We start from the raw sequence: 21,711 nt of genomic DNA, 5'->3' as shown, positions 1-21,711 counted from the left end.
CTCACCTGGTCTCAAACACAAGACTGAACAAGATGCTTTGAGGTTACATGGCATTTTGCAACAACTTATACATGTGATGTATCTTCTTAAAGATTCATATAGTCTGTACAATACCCATGTCGCCCCCTGTGGCTATTGTGCTTCCTAATAAAATCCTCCTCACTTAACAGATTCAACTCCTCAGCTCTGTACAGACAGCCAGAGTCGTGACAGTCTGGTTGAGGATTCGTGAATAAGGAACGCAAGACAATCAGAAGCAAGCTGCTGGTGTTCCATTAGTTTCTTTAATAATTCTTTCCAGTACATGGTTTAGGAATTACATGTTATCAATAAGTGTGTACACAGTGAGTGATTGACTGGAGGAAAGACACTGGAATGGCACTCACTAAAACACAGATCAGAGACGAGATACAAAAGTTTTCTACAAGACCCTAGGTAACTTCACTGATCCCAACACACATCCGGACACTTGCATAAGACCAAATCAGCCCCAAGTGGATCCCCCAAGTACATAATGCAAAAGAGCACAAAAAGGTATGAAAAGAAAAAAAGTGTAAGGAAATAACATATATATTTATATATAGTATTTATAAAAAACAAAAGAGGAATAATACTTTTGAGAGGTTAAGTTTTTTTTTTAATCTTGTTTTATTTTTAGCTACTATCGTTACTGCGCGTGCTGCTGCTGCTGCTGCTGCTGCTGCTGCAGTCCCCTCTCTCTCGTTTATGGATCAGCTCGTGTGCTTTTAAGTGACCTGACTGGCTGAAGTTCTTCCCACAGTGGGAGCAGGCAAAAGGCCGCTCCCCAGAGTGGATCTGCTGGTGTGCTTTAAGGTGTCCCAAGCGGCCGAAGCTCTTCCCGCACTGCGTGCAGCCGAACGGCCGCTCCCCCGTGTGGATCTTCTCGTGCGTTTTGAGGACCCCCGAGTTGCTGAAAGTTTTGCCGCACTGCGAGCAGCTGTAGGGCTTGTCCCCCGTGTGGATCTGCAGGTGGGAGCGGTAGCTCATTTCCTTGGTGAAGCTTTTGCCGCAGTGCTGGCAGCAGAAGGGCCTCTCGCCCGTGTGGCTGAGCTGGTGGGCTTTCAGCTCCTTGGACTGGCCGAAGCTTTTGCCGCACTGGAGGCAGCTGAAGGGCTTCTCCCCGGTGTGGAGTCGCTGGTGGGAGCGCAGGTCGTCTGCTTTGGTGAAGCCCTTGGGGCAGTGGGCGCAGGTGTAGGGCTTCTGGCCCGTGTGGATGAGCTGGTGCCTCTTCAGGTTGCCCGCCTGGCCGAAACTCTTGCCGCACTGCGAGCACGTGTACGGGCGCTCGCCCGTGTGGATGCGCTGGTGCGTCTTCAGGTTCCCCAGGGTGCTGAAGTTCTTCCCGCACTGGGTGCAGGAGAAGGGCTTCTCGCCCGCCAGGTTGCGGGGCTTGCGCTGGCCGGGGCCGTGACCCTTGGTGCCCGGGTGGGTGGAGGCGCCTCCGGGCTGCTTCCCCTCCAGGGAGGACTGCAGCTCGTACAGGCCTCCGGACGAGGAGAAGTCGGCCTCCTGTTTCACCATGCCGTCCATGAGGCCGTCCGGGCGCAGCTTGTTCAGCTCGGAGCGCAGCTCCGCCATGTGGATGGACTCCAGGCCGTTGCCCGTCATCTCCGAGCGCAGGTGGCTGGACATCAGGTTGGGCTCGTACTCAGTCTTGATGGCCCCGAGCTCTGTGGTGTAGTAGCACTGCAGGTCGGCGTGCTGCTCCGACTTGATGTACTCCAGGCTGTCGGAGACGTGGGTAATGTAGTCGAACACCAGACTGGGCTCGTAGTGGGACTTGTAGTCCAGGTCGGTGCCGTGGAAGGAGTGCAGTTCCCCGTGATGTTCGGACTTGATGTAGTCCAGCCCGCTGATCTCCATCTTGATCTGCTCGTGGCCCAGCTCTGCTGTGCTCAGGGGCTGGATCTCCGACAGGTCCACGGTGCGGATGGGGTCCAGCTCGCACTCGGGTTCGCTCTTCACGCAGGGCAGCATGACGAGGGGCTCCGCGATCTCGGCCGCCAGGGTGCCGAGGGTGGGGGTGCTGCAGTCGGAGGCCAGCAGGGCCAGGCTGGGGGTGGAGCAGTCCGGGTGGAGGGGATCCAGGGGCGGGGAGCCGCAGTCGGATGACAGGGAGCCGAGGCCCAGCGTGAGGCAGTCCGTCTCTAACTCTGCCATGGCTGAAGAGCCCCAGAACCTGTCATCCACCTGGTTCCGTTCGGAGGATATTCCAGCGGCCCCGAGCCCTGGAACGGACGATCACCCCCTCGACTGCGCCTCTTGACAGTGGCTGGACGTTGTCTCCTGGGTTAGGAGGAACACCGCTCTGCAAAATGCCTGGTGGGAGAGAGGGCAAGGTGAGAACTCAGTTAAGCCCAAGTTTGACAATAAAAACATTCGGACAAGGACTGCTGCTGAATTAAAAATGTTCTGGAAAATGGGTTATTTGCACAGGAAATTGTTTTAAGATGGAAATGGAGATTGGATTTGCATCAGAAGCTGTGTCATCACTTTCAGACGACTGCCCAAATACATCTGGGTGCATGATCTTTTCATTCAACAGATGCTAACTAGGACAATATGCAAGAAAGGCAATGCCTTATAGCTATTGTGGGTCTGTTTTTGTACGCTGATCAATCTGACCATTACCTTGGTTACGTACCCTACACATTGGAAAAGTTTGCATAATGGCCACACAAAAAAACTTGTCTGTCAGTCAGTCGTCAACCTAAAAGAGAAAAGTTCTAAACACTCCTTGTGGTGTTTCTATCACAAATATCATTGTCAATCAGGTTGTAGGTTTCGAAAAATAAACTATAGGACGGCTATAAATTCACTGATGCACTACAGCCATATTGGATAACGAGGTGGCCTTCCAAATTCGCCACGCACATCTTGCACTTCTAGTTGGCTGCAAGAAACTGGCGGTGATTTTTTTCTCTCTCCAAACACCGTCTTGGAATGAGGATGTCTATGCATGAAAAAGATCTAGGTAGCTAGTGCGCTTGAATCCAGACGTAAGTTTCGTAAAGGGCAAAGATGCCCCGAAACTCTGAAGTTACGAAAACGACGAATAAGACAACATTTGCGTTCTCGATTTTCTTATGTACAAAGACTGGGCAATATGCCATGTCTAGCTAGCTAGATGGCTAGCCAGTGGCCATCTTGTTTATCGCTCATTCTACTCGCATGCTACAACTAGCTAGCCGTATAGCCACCTAGCTAACTAGTTAGCACGCTAGCTCCCTGTCATTTACGGTAGACAGTTTGCTAACGTTAGCTCAGGCAAAGAAAGAAAGTGGTACAGGCCAGCTGTGCATCTACTTTTCTAACCTTACTTTAAGTTTGCAGCGTAGGTACCTCACGTGGTCGTTTCCTTTTTTTTTTAAACAACAAAGACAATGTGTCAAATTACGATATATTGTGGGCCATGCACATGCATTAACGCTGGCTTAACGGAATGTGAGAGATGTGGAAAGGAGGAAACCAATAGGAAAAAAAATATAGCGAGCACTAACGTACGCTACCTGCCGTTTCCCCGATTCATGATGGTTTTTTAGCCATCAGCTTGCAGCAACCACTGTTGCTTTGCTTGGCTTCAAACTCAACCGGAGCCGCCACGTCCTCCTCAATCGAACAACCTCTTGAGCCTCGGTTCCCTTCTTTCTTTCCCTACTCCCCCTTTCCTCTCCTCCCTCAATCATTGACTAATTCCGCTTCGTTTTCACTCCCTTTTCGCTTTCCTCGATGTTTCTGCACTTCCGTCGTCGGATCGTAGTCAGGTGCGCGCGCAGCACGCATTCATCTCGCATCACAGATTTATATCACATCTGTGGCACTCGCAGTACAACATCGCATCATTCATTGTGTTTACATGCTGCTCTTAAGGAAACAATCACAGCACAGTCTTTGAAAAGCTAAACCCGCGGGGAACAGCAAGACCACACAATTCTTCTTTGAATTGGCAATTAAAGATGTCAAACTGTAAAAAGAAAACAAAAGTTACTTAGTTCAGTAATGTAAGTCAAGTCGTAAACTACTAACAAATTGCTAGTCTGCCAACATTCACAACATACTGATATTTTATCAATTACAGTATGCATGATCACCCTAGGTCGAAATTGTACTGTATCTACCCATCTTCCAGATATCCTCAAATACAGTAACAAGCCATGACCATTTCCGTTAGGACACCAATAAAAAGTACAGCAGCCCGCATAGCTCTCGAAAGTTGTACGATGCCTTCAGAATATCTCCCGTCTCCGACCCTTAGAAAGAAAAGCACTTGGGGTGAGTCCTGTTTTGAGGCAGTTTGTTTTGCTCTTAGAAGAGAGATCACACAAAGGAAGGGGCAAATACACAAGGCCTGGTGGAGAACTGAAAGGTGCCTGGATGTGAGGTGGAGAACTGAAAGGTGCCTGGATGTGAGGTGGAGAACTGAAAGGTGCCTGGATGTGAGGTGGAGAACTGAAAGGTGCCTGGATGTGAGGTGGAGAACTGAAAGGTGCCTGGATGTGAGGTGGAGAACTGAAAGGTGCCTGGATGTGAGGTGGAGAACTGAAAGGTGCCTGGATGTGAGGTGGAGAACTGAAAGGTGCCTGGATGTGAGGTGTTCTAAGAAGAGGCAGATTCATTCCGTCTTTGTTTCTGTTCACCAGACATACCGGTAAACATCTTCCTCTTCAAATGACTCCAGATAAAAGGTTTAGTTTAAGATGCACACTGTAGGTAGTGCGTGGACTGAAACACGACGCACGCACACACAATGAAGAAAGCGTTGCTTAGTTGTTAACATTTATTGTATTTTTTCCACTTACACAAAGTACCCATTTTCATTGTCTAACATGTAGAAAACATTTTCACATTGCCTACATAATCATAGTATCTTGGCAAAGTTACCTTGGCATGAATGACATTCAGAGTGATATCAGGTTAAAAATGAACAGGTGCTTGCTTAATGCCAGAAACCAAAAGGGAAAACAATTTGGCATTACAAAGGGTAGATCTTAAAAAATCCAACACAATGGAATTGGGATAACTAAATCTACAACAATTACATATATTTCTGCGCTTGAATAACACAAATAAAATCTTGACCAAACAACAATTCTCCATTTGAATGACAAGGTTTTTTGGATAACATTGCTTGCTCTACATCTAAAATTTAAAAAGACAAAAAACAACAACTTAAAAGATAAATTAAATATCCCTTTCATTCCCTCATGAAATTTTGCATGTCAATTTCAAGTCTTTGGGATTCTAAATTTACACCTCTAAATTGATGGGTGAAGTTAATGGAATTGTTTTAACCCTCGTGCTGCCTTCGGGTCACATGACCCAAAGGTTCATAACGAACCATCGTTGTGTTTACCCAATTTTACCCAATACAAAAACAAATTAAAATAATTTTCTTTTAACCTTTGCAATGTGGGGGGTCTGAGACAGCCTAGCTGTTAAAAGAAAATGCTTCACTTTGTCTTTGTATGCGGTAAATCTATCGCAATACGACGGTGGGTCACAATGACTGATGGGTCAGAATGACCCGAAGATAACACAAGGGTTAAATGAATCTCAACCACTTTTCAGGAAATAGCCAATATTTACACAGATGAAAATTTTCTTGCTCAAGTTTATGAAGCCATTGTGTGAAGCAAAACAGACACCAACAATCTAAATGTTACTTACGATGTTCAACTGCTTCTCTCCTCCGCCAAATATCTGCTATTTTAATGAAGGAGAAAATGACAGGGTCAAATGGATGACCACAACACAAGAGAAGACAGTGGCCACTCGCTTTGGCTCAGAGATACATGGAATTAGATTTTTGCTAGTATTTCTACAGTCCTTCTTCAAGACAAACAAGGAAGTCCCTTTGTCTATGGTCCCATTAAACACAGCAGTGTGTGTCTATGGTCCCATTAAACACAGCAGATTGTGTCTGTGGTCCCATTAAACACAGCAGATTGTGTCTGTGGTCCCATTAAACACAGCAGATTGTGTCTGTGGTCCCATTAAACACAGCAGATTGTGTCTGTGGTCCCATTAAACACAGCAGTGTGTCTGTGGTCCCATTAAACACAGCAGATTGTGTCTGTGGTCCCATTAAACACAGCAGATTGTGTCTGTGGTCCCATTAAACACAGCAGATTGTGTCTGTGGTCCCATTAAACACAGCAGTGTGTCTGTGGTCCCATTAAACACAGCAGTGTGTCTGTGGTCCCATTAAACACAGCAGATTGTGTCTGTGGTCCCATTAAACACAGCAGTGTGTCTGTGGTCCCATTAAACACAGCAGTGTGTCTGTGGTCCCATTAAACACAGCAGATTGTGTCTGTGGTCCCATTAAACACAGCAGATTGTGTCTGTGGTCCCATTAAACACAGCAGATTGTGTCTGTGGTCCCATTAAACACAGCAGTGTGTCTGTGGTCCCATTAAACACAGCAGATTGTGTCTGTGGTCCCATTAAACACAGCAGATTGTGTCTGTGGTCCCATTAAACACAGCAGATTGTGTCTGTGGTCCCATTAAACACAGCAGTGTGTCTGTGGTCCCATTAAACACAGCAGTGTGTCTGTGGTCCCATTAAACACAGCAGATTGTGTCTGTGGTCCCATTAAACACAGCAGTGTGTCTGTGGTCCCATTAAACACAGCAGTGTGTCTGTGGTCCCATTAACCCTTGTGTTATCTTCGGGTCATTCTGACCCATCAGTCATTGTGACCCACCGTCGTATTGCGACAAATTTACCGCATACAAAGACAAAGTGAAGCATTTTCTTTTAACAGCTAGGCTGTCTCAGACCCCCCACATTGCAAAGGTTAAAAGAAAATTATTTTAATTTGTTTTTGTATTGGGTAAAATTGGGTAAACACAACGATGGTTCGTTATGAACCTTTGGGTCATGTGACCCGAAGGCAGCACGAGGGTTAAACACAGCAGATTGTGTCTGTGGTCCCATTAAACACAGCAGATTGTGTCTGTGGTCCCATTAAACACAGCAGATTGTGTCTGTGGTCCCATTAAACACAGCAGATTGTGTCTGTGGTCCCATTAAACACAGCAGATTGTGTCTGTGGTCCCATTAAACACAGCAGATTGTGTCTGTGGTCCCATTAAACACAGCAGTGTGTCTGTGGTCCCATTAAACACAGCAGATTGTGTCTGTGGTCCCATTAAACACAGCAGATTGTGTCTGTGGTCCCATTAAACACAGCAGATTGTGTCTGTGGTCCCATTAAACACAGCAGATTGTGTCTGTGGTCCCATTAAACACAGCAGATTGTGTCTGTGGTCCCATTAAACACAGCAGATTGTGTCTGTGGTCCCATTAAACACAGCAGATTGTGTCTGTGGTCCCATTAAACACAGCAGTGTGTCTGTGGTCCCATTAAACACAGCAGATTGTGTCTGTGGTCCCATTAAACACAGCAGATTGTGTCTGTGGTCCCATTAAACACAGCAGATTGTGTCTGTGGTCCCATTAAACACAGCAGATTGTGTCTGTGGTCCCATTAAACACAGCAGTGTGTCTGTGGTCCCATTAAACACAGCAGTGTGTCTGTGGTCCGGGATATTCCCTACACCAGGTGCTGTCCTTGTAACTGAGGAAGAATGATCATCGAGTACATCGGTGCTAAGATTTTTGTTGGCGGAGGTAACCTTTGGAGTTGTGCATTTAGCTTTGACCTGTCAAAAAGCTCTACAAACATAGATGAATGTCAACAGTTTCAATTGAGGTCTGGTATGTGGGATGAGGTATAGAATTCTGTAGTAACTTAAAATAGAAAGTGCAAATAAATTGCATGAGGAACACGTCAGTATGTATTCAGACTTGGCATTTGCAGAAAAGCGGTTGGTAATTCATTAGTCAAAGCAAGAGGAGGAAACACCTGAGAAACACACATTAGTCATCATCGCTACGTCTAGCTTTCCAAAAGGTGGATTAAATCTAAGTAGTAGTGCTCAACTGTGCATGCTAAAGCGTTAGGAGGGAAAGTCTCTGAATATGAGCAAGGAGGACAATACTATTTATTATCCAAAAGACCCATTTTCCCCAATCTAGATTCAAAAAGCCATACAAAGGAAAAAAATGATATTTACAGTATACAATGAAGTTCAGACATTTGGAACGTGACAATACTGATGTATCGTTTCACATCAGAGTAAATTGGAACGTAGATGCTGGATGTAAACCAATATGGCAGGTGTCCCTCTCTAGGTATTCAGCACAGTTTAGGCTTCTCTTACCACCAGGCAACAAGTTGTTAATTTGAGCGGTGGTGATGTTTTTTGAAGACACTACTTTTAGTAGGAATGAAGTGCACTTTAAGTCCGTTCGATCAATAGGACAGTTTGCTAAGTAAGCTAAACATCTGTAGCAAGTGCACAGCACTGGCCACAGATACAATCACAAAAAAAAAACCAATCTGATTTCACCACAAAGTCTATGACTTCTCTATGCAGAACCAACAACCCTGAAATTAGAGGGAGCAATATTGTTTTTTAATATAAGTATATATATATATATATATATATATATATATATATATATATATATATATATATACTTTCATATGTTTATTATATGAAAATTGTAATACATTGCATGCAATGTTCTTTTGTTATGGTTACAGTCTAGAAGCAAAGATGTCCCAAACCATGGTTTGATGCGTGCCGACGTTATGTAAACCGTTGCTGATTTGACCTGAATTCAAATGATCACAGTTGCGGACATCTCAAGTCTCCTGCCTGTTCAGGAAAAAACGAAACCCCCGCACAAACAGAAAGTGGCGCCGATAAAATCCCACACTACGTTGACGAGTTCTGAGACGAACAACAGTCAACTGAAATGTGATGCGCTCGGCTACAACGAGCCAGAAGGGAAATGACACGGGTGGAAATTCTATCCTAACTGGTGATTGGTCTAAATCAGACCAATGTCCTCATATACCAGTGTGAAGGAAAGGATGGGTGCCTGTCCTGTCTGACACGCTAGCAGAGAAACACGCTAGCAGAGAAACACGCTAGCAGAGAAACACGAGACGGCAGGTCGAAGCCCATCATGTATTCCTTCCATGTAGACACTGATGATCTGCATACGCGATCTATACACCAGCTTTCAAATTCTTAGCACGTTGTTAGGAAGTGCATCTACCGTGCCTCACATTAACCACTGCATTTGGAGTCAGTTCAAGTCATTTCACGTTGCCTACAAAAGAATGTGATATAGGATTTCACTTTTCATTACTTTTGAAGCACTGAATGAATTTGAGTTTGACTTGACCCCAACCGTGTACTGAACAGGCAACGGCCAGTGGCGATAGGGCACTTTAAAACGATGGATTGGAACAGCATTGTAATTTCCTCTCTGGTAGAGCAGGGGTTGTAGGTGTAGAAGTCATTCTGAAACTCAGCCACAGAAACAGCCTTCCCTGAGGAAGACACTAGAAGTCCAGTAGACTCGCGGGGGACTGATCCGCGGTGCTCCTCTACCGAACGTTGTGTGAAGTACCAACATCTCCAAACAGACTGGTAACTCACCGACATTGCCACTTGTACGCAGCAACGGCGTAGTCTCAAGGTTCACACACACAGTATTGCTTGCTGGTCATGCTTTGTGTTGCCACAAGCTGCAGAATAATCTACAAAAAGACAAGCACAATCAAAATAGGAAGACACAATGATACCCAAGATATCTGGCACAGGACTTGGAGCCGATTGCCTTTTGAACATGTATCCAAAGAAAGGCAGAAAGCGTCACGTAAAAAATCCTGGAAATCTGTACACCCAGCCCCCCCCAACACACACACACACCCTCGAACACATACACACCCTCCTTTACTGGAATCCCCTCTCCCTTCAACCCATTAACAGAGTATATTGTTTCAGGCAAACGCTCGCATAAGGAGAGCAGACTAATAATTATGCTTTTCATTCATTAAGATGTTCCCTAAATGTACTGTAGACAAGCTGGCAAGGGAAAAAGAACAAAACAAAGAGAATAAACAATGGTGGTATTGCACCACTTACTAGGACACTGACAATGATTCAGACTTTCTACGAGTCAGGACATGAGTGAGGCCATTTCCCTTCATCATCCTCCTTCTCCTCAGTCCTGAAGGTCCCTTTGAGGAGACGGGTTATTTGGTTGTTGAGGCTGTGACCAGTGTGTTCAGCTCACAGCTTGCCTCTAGTCCATCGTGAAGGAGGAAGTCCTGTGATTCTGGAGAACATTGCACTGTAATATTGTGGATTTGTGTTACATTTACAAAAGGGCTACCCAGGTAACAATCCCTTTGTTGAACCAAACATACGCGAATCTGTGTAAAATGAGGTATTTGTGTTGAAAGGGGTAAATACTGTCAGTAAAGACTAAGATTGTGAGTTGCATGAAGGTAGAGAAATCACTGGTTCCACCAGTTTCACATTCAGAGGAAAACACTAAAGACCAGGCTCTGACAGTCTATCTCTTCCCAGGCACAAAATCCCTTTTTAAGTCTCTAAGTCACTGCTGCAGCGAAAGGAAAAAAACAAAAAACAAAGTTGTGATTCACATTCAACACCTATGCCAATGAAAGGTCAGATTCTCGCTGGTCAGCGCCACGTTTGTGTTTGTATTAGACGCTACGGGCCAAAAGAGGTATCCTGGCTTTTGGAGTACAAAATGCTCTCGATGTGAAATATTACAGCAGAAAAAGATCTACTTGATATTCCGAAATGTGTAAAAAAAAAAACAAGAAACAAAAACAACAAAAGTCTAGTTCGAGAAAACTGAAAGAGCACTTCATAAAAGGTCACTTCATGTCTTGTAGCAAGTGACAGGAGTCCCACGACAACAGAACAAACACTTCCTACACCGCAAAAAACCATGACAACTCCAGCCAGATTCATCCGAATTTTTGATAAAGCATCCAAATGGAGCCAACAACGAGGAGATATAATACGTACTAACAGGCTGTTAAACTATCCTTGTGTGTCTGGAAAGAATTTCTTGTATCAAAGTACCTTCAGAATCAACAACAGGTCACGTAATGCCTTGTATTCCCAAATCCAAAAGTACTTTAATGTGAGCTTGTGTGCGGTGACGACCTCCACTGATATGCTGCTGTGTGTGATGAGAGCCGAGAGCCAGACCTGAGCGCCTACCCCGCTGGGCTCACTCATGTCTTCTTCCCCGTGTGGCTTTTCAGGTGCGCCTGGAGCCGCGAAGCCTGGGAAAACTTCTTCCCGCACTCGGAGCAGCGTAGCGTCGCCGAGGCGATGGAGTGCGTCTGCTGGTGGGCCTTGAGGAGTTGCGGTCGTCCGAACTTCTTGCCGCACTCCTTACACCCCAGAGACTTCCTGCCCTTTGAATTCCTCACCTTTGTCCCTTTGTCGTCGTCTTCCTCCTCCTCCTCCTCCCCTCCCTCCTCCTCCTCCCCTCCCTCCTCCTCCTCCCCCTCCTCCTCCTCTCTTCTGGTGGGGGGGGACAGGAAGCTCTGGCTCGGTGACTCGACACGGATTCGCAGCGCTGCGCAGGGCGAGGTCTCTGCCAGCGCCGGCAGGATCTCCATGGCGTCCGTGTCCTCGTCGTTCTCCAGGAGCTGGGCGGGGAGGGTGAGCAGGCGGTGGAGCATCGACGGGGACCTGAGAGGAGAGTCGTCCGCTGCAGGAGAGAGGGCAGAGTGAGGGGAGGGAGACAAGAAGGGAGGGGGGGGGGGAGACAGGCTTTGCATCCAAGCGCCAATCCATCCTGGGGGAGACTAGTGTAATACGATATGTCCGTACGCTGAAAGTACGCTTTCAGACATGTTTGGGTGGACTGGCGCGTCACAGAGAATGTCTCGCACCTCCTGCGATGGGCCCGAGCCTGCAGCCAGTCATGCAGAAAATGTGATTGATTTGCTGAAACTCTGCTGCGTGAAATGTAAACTAACTAGCTTGGTGAATAGCTGGCTAGCCTAGAAATGAAGGGAGGTTCGGAGGGTCCGGGAAACAAACAAGAAGTTGACTGTGCTCCAGCTCATTGTGTGGCTTTCAGACTCTGGGCAGGGACAGGGACGGCTGTGGAGACACAGCAGAGGATGGGAGAGGAGACATGGGGGGCTGCAGGACCGGGAAGGGGAGTGTACAAGGGGACAAGAGCGTACATGGGGACGGGATCTTACCTGAGGGGGTGCGTGGAGGGGCGCAGGCAGGCGGGGGCTCAGGGGTGGTGGAGAGAACCTCCATGTCTTCCAGAGGCATCCACTGGGGCTCCTGCTGAGGGGAGGTGGGCGATGGCTGCAGCTCCTCGACCCGGAGGAGCGCGCTGGAGCCCGAGCCCCTTCCGGGAGACGCCAGCTCCTTGATCTGCCAGAGGTCGCTGCACCACTTCTGACCAAACACCTTGTCCAGGATGGGCACCCAGTCCTGCGCCACCGAGAGCACAGCCGGCTTCTCCGGGTCTGCAGGGGGAGGGAACACGGGTCACTGACAGGCTCGCGGACGTGTTGCAGCCCAGGGTACAGCCGGCTCGGTCCTCGTGATTCTACTGGGCTGGGCTGTGGTGAAGGGACAGTTTCCGAGAGTGGATTTCTTTTGTCATTTTTCACGCTCTTCTGGGTCGTTTTTAAGTGAAGTGTGACAGGAAAGGTAGGGGGAGTGAGAGACATGCAGCAAAGGGCCAAGGTCGGATTCAAACCCAGGCCGAGGCTGGGTTTGAATCCTTAAAGCTTATCTGGAGAACTACTGAGGTGCCCCCCAACACTGATCTGTAGTACATTTCTATTAGGCTTCAATATATTGTGTAAGAATTTGCGGAGGAAGTGTGGTCGTTGTTGGAAGGGCAGATGTAGTCCAATTACAGTCCAGACAATACTGTGATTACGGTAAGAGACAGCTGACCTTCTCAAAAGCTTCACGAGAAATGTGGGCGCGTGAAATCATTGTTCATCATCTATATGACTGTTTCAACAAGACAAAATGTGGGTCAGTATGGCTTACACTGCTACAGGTACAGGCAAAGACAATATACATGGATGTTGAGTCATGTTTGCTTATAGCTAACCTATAGTATAGTAACCTAAAAAGATTCCCTAACCAGTTATACAACTATGACAAACCTTGGGGTTGAGAAAGAAAAACTAAAAACAAGCACAGTCAGTGTGTTTTCACCCGTCCACAGAAATGGAAACCACAGAATGTGGTCCCAACAACTGTCCCTAAAATATTCTTGAAACTGTAAATCAGTTTTTCACCCAGTTTTGAAATACTTTTTTTTTTTTTTATCTGCACATGCAGTTACGTCATCTACAGTAACAAACCTTAGAGACGTAAGATACAACTATCTGCCAGAGTTATTTGTTAACTAAGACTTGACAGGTTAAGCCTCTGTAGTAGTCCGACGTCAGGCACTTTCATTACCGATGCCTGTCTACTAGAATACAAAAAGGTCCATTACTGTCAAATGACTTAAATATAAGCATTATAATCTGCTGATGGATGGACACCTACATTACCTTTAATTCAATCAGCAGACAATTGTATCCAACGCAACATAGAAACAGTGCATGTAGACAGTACAGCAGGAGATCTAGTATCAGAAGTATGTAGTTCTACAGTGTTATGGTGGTCAGAGTTGAGGAACGGTCTGTGTCCTGGTTACGTCACAAAGTCACCACATCTTAACTACCAGGCACGGCCAACGAAAAGAATATTACAGCGCTACAATAATATCTCAATTACTGAACAACCGTGCAACAATATCTCGACACCTGTACATTATTTATTTCCACCAAACGTCTGGAAGGCAAGTTGACTTTTAAAAACCAAATCAACTTAGGCTTGGACTTAACCTCCATTCACTCATCTCAAAAAAGAAATGTTCGACTCCAAGACAAACTCAGAGAGCCAGTGGCCCTTTGAGCTGTTCCTTTAACAAACCACTCCTCGTCCTCCTTGTCACCCTCACAACTCTGCCTTTTCTACAACCCCTCCACACAGCACTGCTTCTCTCGTCAGCAGGGCGCAAAATTGGTCAGGTGAGTCAAGTGGCTGAGCGGTTAGGGAAGCGGGCTAGTAATCAGAAGGTTGCAAGTTCGATTCCCGGCCGTGCAAAATGACGTTGCGTCCGTGGGCAAGGCACTTCACCCTACTTGCCTCGGGGGAATGTCCCTGTACTTTACTGTAAGTCGCTCTGGATAAGAGCGTCTGCTAAATGACTAAATGTAAATGTAAAATTAGCAGCATCCACCAGCCAAATGCAGGTAAATATGCAAGAGGCTAGTAGATATTCTTTACTCACCAGCCCAAAGAACTATGGTAATCTATTGAGAGGCTGGTGACATTTTAACATGCACTAGACATTTGTCCGGTGGACAAAAAGGTAAATTCTGCACTCTGCTTGTCAGACTCAAAGAGTTCCAAAAACACAGACCATTTGTCGCCTCGTCCTCCTTCCGGGCGATCTTGGCCCCCGTGACGTCCCCCGCCTCGTCGCGCGCTGCGTCCGGGCTCCCGGGCGAGGCGGCGCCGGGAGAGGCGGGGTCGGGCTCCGAGCAGCGCCGCCTCGCCCGACTCTTCCCGTTCTCCGGGCGGCTGCAGCGCAGGCGCTCCTCCAGCTCCTGCTGCTCGCGCTCCTTCACCGTGATCTCCAGGAGCAGGTCCTCGAAGCTGGCCTCCACGATCTTGCCCAGCTCGCACACGGCAAAGTCCAGGACCTGCTCCATCACAGACTTCAGCTGGCCTGCGGACAGGAGGGAGGGAATGATGATGGCGTTGTTTTGTAAAAGACGGTAAGTCATCTGGATGAGATGGTAAACAAAGGGGGCCGCGAGGAAGCCGGGTTGGAACCCGCCTTGCCGTGGCCACAGAGGAAACAACTAGATCAACACTTAAGGAGAATACAAAAGAATCACTATTACCGTTTTGTTTGTTTTTTTGGCAGCATAAATCACGTCAACGCACACACTAGACAGAGAAGTTAACACATGACGTAACATTCTGATAATTGTGGATTTGGTTTATTTCGAGTTCTGAAGACGGATGTTCTGAACTGTGTGCAAGCCTGACCTGGTAGGTGCATCGGAAAACACACACACACACAACTGAGACCCTTTTGGAGGACCCAGCTGTGATGCCACACATCTCAAACAGTAATCCCCTCATTCTAATTTAGCAGCCATTCTCGATGACCCCATTTTAGACAGTCTGTGAGAACCATTTCTTTTCACACTGCGAGTGCCTTGCCTCTATGCTCATCGTTCCAACCTCAACCATTACATCCACGAATCCTTCCCAGTGTATTTCCAAACACGTCTGTGAGATTTAAGACATGGCAATCATGCGTCACCCAGACCAAGCATATGTGCAGAAAACTGTTCATTAGGGATGAGAATATCACCAGCCGTGTCTGGTTTAAATACAGACGCTCCTTAGCACTAACTTCTGAAATACTGTAACAACTAGACCCTTCCAGACCTTGATCACGCTGTACTTACTAAAAGCATTCTCGTACGTTGCTTTGGATAAGTGTCCAAAACACATCCTAAACAAATAACATGTTCATGTAATGTAAATATGTGGCTGGTTTATTGAGCTTGAGTCCATACGGCACTGTTTCGCTCAGACTGACTGAACCACTATAATCACACCGGTATTTTATTACCCTGTAAAGTTTTGAAGGTAATCACTCTTGTAATACCATGGAATGGTGGAACTGCCTCCTAGATTTCAGCTTCTCCCCCTTCTGCGTGCATATAATTAGAGTTGGTAGATGCTACCCTCAGGTCATTTGAAACAATGCCATTGCACACTTGACTTACAATTTATGGTTTTGTCGTTGAGGTCCATAGCCTAAATGGTTATAAAAATGGGTGTATTTTTGACAGGCCTAAACAAATGAGTGTGTCACAATCTACAAATCAAATGATTTGCCACTTGGCAGGGCAAAACAGGTGGTGGTGCCACCTCAGAAAAGAGAACTGACATCCGCAATGCCACCCAAAGATTCCCAGCCATACATGAGAAGCCCGCTGTTCACCGTTCAGGCCTCAAAAATGTGTTTTGTCCCAAATGTGCAAATGAAGCCCTTGTCAGAGATCTCAGGCTGGAAGTGTTTAGTGTATAACTCGAGTAAGGGAGGGAGGGGGGGGTTAATCCCTGATATGACTCCATTGACATGGTCTCTAATGGTAACGCCAACTGGGGCATTCTGGGGGGAATGGCATGGTTTGCGATCATGTCAACAGCGTGATTCTGGGGGAGGGCCGAGGAGAGGGCTAAACAACAATAGCGTCACCACCTTGCCAGCCACAGACAGTTTGCATCCCTGTATAGAATATGTTGTAGCCTGCAACATGGAAGTGTAGGCTACATTGGTGCGGAAGAATCATCTCAATCGCAAGTCTTTATGCATGCCCAAAAAAGGATGGATTTAATACAACCAAATATGTGTAGTTGAAACAAATACAAGGATTGGTGTTTAGTGTTGTGGCTGAAGTTGTAGGCTTTCATGTAACATAACTAATGAAACAACGTGTGAGCAGGCCACTATGAATCGCATTTAGTCTTACATCTTACGTCTACATATAGAAGAAATACTTTCGTGTGTTGACAAATAGCTCAAAACCTCCAGTAGAATAACAAACGGTTTGTTAGCCCCATAATTTAATAAATCACAGAGAATTACCATTTATGTTGTAATCTGCTATTATAGCTCCCAATTGTGCCAAAATATGGCTTTCCTAAGATTGCGTTGTTGCATTGTCTTGTTTACAGATTTATACGCACACAAGGCTGAACGATTGCTAGCCTTTTTAGCAAACACCCAGGCACGCACACCCACTGAACTGGTCAAAATGACTTAGGGACTGCGCAATTACGTAATGTTTTTCCCCCCAAAGGTGTTTTGTGCATTGAACTGGTAACCTTACCCACGACACGTCCTTTTTGCTCAAGTCTTCGTGTGTCTGCGGACACGCCGCGCTCCAAGCTTAGGCTGGGGGTGTGTGAGTCGGGCTTTGTTCTGTCTATGGCCGCGTTGTCTGCCTTGCCACCGTTGGACAGAGACCCATTTTCGATGCCTTTACGTTCAAACTCCCGTTTTTGCAGCTTTAACCTGAGTCGTTGGTTTTCTTGTTCTTTGACAGCCGTTTCCATTAACATTGAATTCAAGCTCGCCCCAACAGTCTTGCTTATTTCCTGGACCGCGAGTTGAACTACTTGCTCCAGAACAGATTCGAGCTGGCCTTGGAAAAACGAAATATACACGGCACCGTTCATGATTTCGTCCGTGTTTTTGGAAGAGCTCTTTCATTCTCCCCCCACACCCCCTTAAAATTGTACAACAGACATAAGTCAGAAGCCTACCCAACTGATTGAAACACAGAACTACCTTCTCTATCAACGCATCATGTGTACACCCCTTGGATGCTACCGTACTGCCGTCTGTGTACACGCAAATGTATTTCACCCATCTCATGGCAAATTAGACGTTTTGCAGTGCCCCTGTCCATGAACGCCATTTTGCTGAATGATATTTAAGGCAAACAAATCCATGTGAACCATCAGGCTCACGAAAAGATTAAGTGGAAGACACGTCGTTGATTTGTATGTTTACATGCAAATGTGCCCAATCAGTAGGCTTAGGCCTAATTCAGTAAATGTATCATACTTGAATATAAATAATTGAATATAGCATAATTTTATAATTTGGTATTTTAACTGGACTTGTAAACTGGAAAACAATCAAAGAGTGACACTCCAGTCCAATCGATATGGTCTTTATTTTCCATCTTAAACTCCCAGGTGTCAAACATGCATCCACTTGTAGTATTACAATACAACTTAGACCATTTGCTCAAGCAAATGCACCTTAGTCCCCTGTAATTCACCAACATCTACATTCAAATATTACATCCACCTAACATTTCCATAATAATTTATGTAAAAATGGCACCATAGAATAAAGGCCCACGTGAAAACATTAAGTTTTGCTTGAGACTTGAACACCTCCCACAACAGGGGTGTAGGGGACGAACAAACTTCGGGCTGAACTGAATTCACTGAAAATGACTGTAGCTCCTGGGGCCTGTTGCACAAAAGTAGAATTAAGACATCCGGGATAAATGACTCAGCTGAGCTCAATGAAGCCAAAACATGTGCGTCCAGGCTTAATTGGTTGCACAAAGACCAAGCCAGGATGAGCAGACACGGATTCATTAAGCCAGGTGAAACCAATCCTGGATAGGTGCGCGCTCACGGCTCACTCAAATAGACCCCGCCACAGATCACAGATTAACTGATTTACCATGGCAACTAGAGCCGCGTACTTTTCCCCGTCGGAAGCACAAATCCTCATGGAGGCATACGAGGAGGTAAAAGATATAATTAAGAAGAAAGGCAACACCGCCACAGTGATAAAGCAAAGAGAAAAAGCGTGGCAAAGTATTGCAGACCGCCTGAATGCGTAAGTAGTGCACAATTACACACTCACCGCTCCGCTGAAACATCACAATTACAATTCAAATATTTAATTCACATCTCCAAAAATGCAGTTGTACTGTAATTATGAAACGGTTAAATTTTTAATTGAAATGCACTGCAGATATGAGTGAAATTGTGTAAAGTAACTCCATCACACTGTATAAAGCTATGATAAATTTTTGGATATTTTTACTGAAAACAAGACAAAAATACCAAGTAATTTTTTGCAGTGTGACTCCATTAAATGTGTGTGTGTGTGTGTGTGTGTAGATTAAACATGAACGGGCCAAAACGGACATGGCAGCAGGTCAAAATCAAATACAAGAACATTCTGCAGAATGGTATGGTCCCTGACTAATATTTAACAAAGCACAAGCATATATTGTACCCAGAAGGTGCCTGCTCACACATTGTCTGTACTGTTTTAGCAGTGAAAAAGAATACCCACAGACAAGGCACGGGTGGTGGGTCACCAAAGGCTGACCTTACCCCAGCAGAGGACATGGCCTTGGAGCTAAATAAAGGCAGGCCCGTCTTAGAGGGGATCCCTGGGGGGAAAGAGACGAGCATAGGTTCCTCCCAAGATGCCACCCGCTTCATTCAAGGTATGTCCTTCCATCTCTACATGGGATACAACCACATTCATATTGAATCAATTTGGACTGTCTGACTTTGGTTTACCTATTGCCTTGCAGTGTCTGGCAGCACTGTGTTCCTGTTAGAGCCACCAGCACAAGCACCAGACGATGCTGATCCAGTGAGTACTCCATCAAAGGCATACTGTAGGCCTGGCATGTCTTGTCTACTAGCTTCAATATGAATCCGATTAAATGTGATAGGGTGAAGGCCCCAGTGCAGCAGCAACAGCACATGATGGAGACGATGATGAGGAGGAGACCATCTCTCTGGACTGTGATGAGGAGGAGACCATCTCTCTGGACTGTGAAAGTACTATTTACTCTACAATGGTGAGGAGTCCTCATCAAAATCAAAAAATCTAATTTCTTTTACAGGACCCAGATGCTATACAGTGGGAAAACCAGCCTGGCAACATAGTGCGTATTAATAAAAGGACACCACATCCTGCCAAATTCCAGCTGCGCTAATTGTATTGTGTTCACAGAGCTCACAAGCTATCAGAAAGTTGTATGGCAACCACCTCCGGCGCCAAATAGAACTGGCAGACATAGACATTCAGTACAAGAAGAAAAAGATGGAAAATCTTGCACTGGAGTCCGAAATAAAAAAGAGGACAATTAGGAAACTGGACCTTGAAATAAAAAAACTTGAGAGGGAGGTGAGATATGCCTTCAATGTACACTGTATGCTAACTGTAACACAAATGTATTAATCATTATTTTTCTTTCCTCCCCCAGCTCCAAGAAGATGACACAGCTGAAAATAAAAATTAGGTATATTCTCGTAAAGTCAAGTGAGCCATGACATATGAGCTCTTATTGTGAGCACACAGGACGGTGGCATCTTTCTAAGGTTTTTTTTATTTTCCCAGCAATCAGTACAACCAAGTCATCGTTATAAGGCATCGCCCTCTTTTGCCCACCCCCCCAGCACCAGGTGTGGCCACTAGCCTATATGAAGGCCCAAAATTGTGTGTTCCTTTCTGCTCTGACAATGGCATGCCCATTCGTGCGAGATGTGGTGGATGAAGAAGCACTTGTGCTGAGGAGAGCCTTCAGGCGAGAAAGGGTCTTCAGGGACCGGTTGGACCCACTGGCCTTCCCTGATGACCATCTATATGAAAGATACAGGTTTTCTGCAGATGGCATCAGGTATCTATGCAGACTACTGGGTCCCAGGATTAAGCACCGCACTGCACGGAGCCATGCGCTGAGTGTGGAGCAAATGGTTTGTGTGGCCTTGCGCTTTTTTGCTAGTGGAGCCTTCCTGTACTCAGTGGGGGATGCAGAACAGCTGAACAAGGCCACAATTTGCCGCACAATAAGGAGTGTGTGTCTGGCTATCAAAGCATTAGCAGATGTCTTCATCTCCTTCCCTGGCCACAGAAGACTCTGTGACATCAAAGAGGAGTTCTATAGGATTGCAGGTAAGAGGATCTACAAATAACAGGACAACTGTTAACACATAGTAGGATACTCATTACTTTGTGTGACAGGTTTCCCCAATGTCATTGGTGCAGTGGACTGCACACACATAAGGATAAAAGCCCCCTCAGGTGCCCATGAGGCCGATTTTGTGAATAGGAAATCCTTTCACAGCATTAATGTTCAGGTGAACATAACTTTTTGATATTGTCCATTGACGAACACTCTGCATTGCCAGTGATGTGCATTGATTGGTGTAATATTCCTCATCTTATGATTTCAGATGGTCTGCAATGCTGACTGTGTGATCAGCAATGTTGTGGCAAAATGGCCTGGCTCAGTCCATGACTCCAGAATCTTTCGGGCCTCTGAAATCTATCAGTGCCTATCACAAGGTAAGCCACACAACCCCTATTTATAACCATCATGGCTGTGTCAAGAATATCACTGTGTTTATGAGGTAGTAATGATGAGATTTTGTGTTGACAGGTGAATTCTCTGGTGTGTTGCTGGGAGACAGGGGGTATGGCTGCCAGCCTTTTCTCCTGACACCTTTCACAGACCCCCAGGAAGCACAGCAGGCCTACAACCATGCCCATGCCAGGACCAGGGCCAGAGTTGAAATGACCTTTGGCCTCCTGAAGGCACGCTTTCACTGCCTTCACAAATTAAGGGTCAGCCCTGTTAGGGCATGTGATATTACTGTGGCTTGTGCTGTCCTCCACAATGTGGCCTGCCTGAGGAAGGAGAGGGCCCCCAGAGTGCCACCAGCCATGGACTGGGACAATCCGGCAATCTTCCCTGATGACGACAGTGGTCGGTTGCTGAGGGACCAATATGTGTTGAATTATTTTAGTTAGTATGTGTGCTTTCAATTTTGGTTAAATATGTCCTGCGGTGGCAGAGGAATTTGGTTTTTTTGGGGTTCGTTTTTTTACGAATTTGGCCTCTTATGATGTTTGTGCGGTATACTGTGTGTAATACAAGGCTGCAGGGAGGCTACTGCATCCATTCATTTGTCTGTTCAGTTGATGTGTATGGATTTGTCCTGCATTTATTTTAGTGTGCAGACATGCAGGGTGTGTTATATACAGACCTTTGAATGTGTATGTATCATTTTGTATAATATGCTTGGATTCTGTGCTTTCCATCTTGTAGAGTCACTGTGACTTCAGTTTCGAAAGGAGCTGATGGTTTAC

At 46.0% G+C, this 21,711-nt stretch overlaps 3 protein-coding genes across 6 annotated transcripts; 1 reads left to right on the top strand and 2 right to left on the bottom strand.

The window, feature by feature from the left end:
* Positions 1 to 629: 629 nt before the first annotated feature.
* si:dkeyp-113d7.1 (uncharacterized protein LOC407709 homolog) lies at positions 630 to 3,796 on the bottom strand. Its single transcript, XM_062480849.1, has 2 exons — positions 3,531 to 3,796; positions 630 to 2,340 (listed from the first exon to the last, which is right to left on the bottom strand). Exon 2 carries the CDS (start codon positions 2,179 to 2,181, stop codon positions 655 to 657), a length of 1,527 nt encoding a protein of 508 aa, XP_062336833.1. The 5' UTR covers positions 2,182 to 2,340; positions 3,531 to 3,796; the 3' UTR covers positions 630 to 654.
* Positions 3,797 to 6,945: 3,149 nt separating this feature from the next.
* si:dkeyp-113d7.10 (myeloid zinc finger 1) lies at positions 6,946 to 17,432 on the bottom strand. 2 transcript variants are annotated; one of them, XR_009932389.1, is made up of 5 exons: positions 16,898 to 17,432; positions 14,401 to 14,709; positions 12,152 to 12,430; positions 9,811 to 11,649; positions 6,946 to 8,004 (listed from the first exon to the last, which is right to left on the bottom strand). XR_009932389.1 is itself a non-coding variant. In XM_062480892.1 (4 exons), the coding sequence occupies exons 1-4, from the start codon at positions 17,244 to 17,246 to the stop codon at positions 11,165 to 11,167; spliced, it is 1,422 nt and encodes a 473-aa protein (XP_062336876.1). In that variant the 5' UTR covers positions 17,247 to 17,432; the 3' UTR covers positions 8,561 to 11,164. The 2 variants fall into 2 exon arrangements, 1 of the variants encoding a protein (XP_062336876.1); XM_062480892.1 differs by lacking the exon at positions 6,946 to 8,004 and having other exon boundaries at positions 8,561 to 11,649.
* A 2,010-nt stretch (positions 17,433 to 19,442) lies between these two features.
* Positions 19,443 to 21,420, top strand: LOC134015487 (putative nuclease HARBI1). Of its 3 annotated transcripts, none has more exons than XM_062455039.1 (7): positions 19,443 to 19,746; positions 19,826 to 19,861; positions 19,960 to 20,239; positions 20,345 to 20,514; positions 20,584 to 20,699; positions 20,796 to 20,907; positions 21,002 to 21,420. In XM_062455039.1, the coding sequence occupies exons 3-7, from the start codon at positions 20,043 to 20,045 to the stop codon at positions 21,370 to 21,372; spliced, it is 966 nt and encodes a 321-aa protein (XP_062311023.1). In that variant the 5' UTR covers positions 19,443 to 19,746; positions 19,826 to 19,861; positions 19,960 to 20,042; the 3' UTR covers positions 21,373 to 21,420. The 3 variants fall into 3 exon arrangements, with proteins under 3 accessions (XP_062311023.1, XP_062311017.1, XP_062311009.1); XM_062455025.1 differs by having other exon boundaries at positions 19,444 to 19,504; positions 19,573 to 19,746; positions 19,960 to 20,514; XM_062455033.1 differs by having other exon boundaries at positions 19,826 to 20,514.
* Positions 21,421 to 21,711: the final 291 nt, after the last annotated feature.

The sequence above is a fragment of the Osmerus eperlanus genome, chromosome 2 (genome assembly GCF_963692335.1).
Source record: "Osmerus eperlanus chromosome 2, fOsmEpe2.1, whole genome shotgun sequence".
NCBI lineage: Eukaryota > Metazoa > Chordata > Actinopteri > Osmeriformes > Osmeridae > Osmerus > Osmerus eperlanus.
This window is presented reverse-complemented; position numbering and strand designations above follow the sequence as displayed.

Bases quoted from the DNA above. Each gene is read 5' to 3' on its own strand.
- si:dkeyp-113d7.10 (XM_062480892.1), bottom strand. From the start codon at position 17,246: ATGAACGGTGCCGTGTATATTTCGTTTTTCCAAGGCCAGCTCGAATCT. The intron at 14,710-16,897 runs GTAAGGTTACCA...TCCTGTCCGCAG, and splicing joins GCAAAAAGGACGTGTCGTGG to GCCAGCTGAAGTCTGTGATG. The intron at 11,650-12,151 runs GTAAGATCCCGT...TCTCTCCTGCAG, and splicing joins CCCTCCACGCACCCCCTCAG to CGGACGACTCTCCTCTCAGG.
- LOC134015487 (XM_062455033.1), top strand. From the start codon at position 20,043: ATGAAGGCCCAAAATTGTGTGTTCCTTTCTGCTCTGACAATGGCATGC. The intron at 20,515-20,583 runs GTAAGAGGATCT...TTTGTGTGACAG, and splicing joins GGAGTTCTATAGGATTGCAG to GTTTCCCCAATGTCATTGGT. The intron at 20,908-21,001 runs GTAAGCCACACA...TTGTGTTGACAG, and splicing joins CTATCAGTGCCTATCACAAG to GTGAATTCTCTGGTGTGTTG.
- si:dkeyp-113d7.1 (XM_062480849.1), bottom strand. From the start codon at position 2,181: ATGGCAGAGTTAGAGACGGACTGCCTCACGCTGGGCCTCGGCTCCCTG.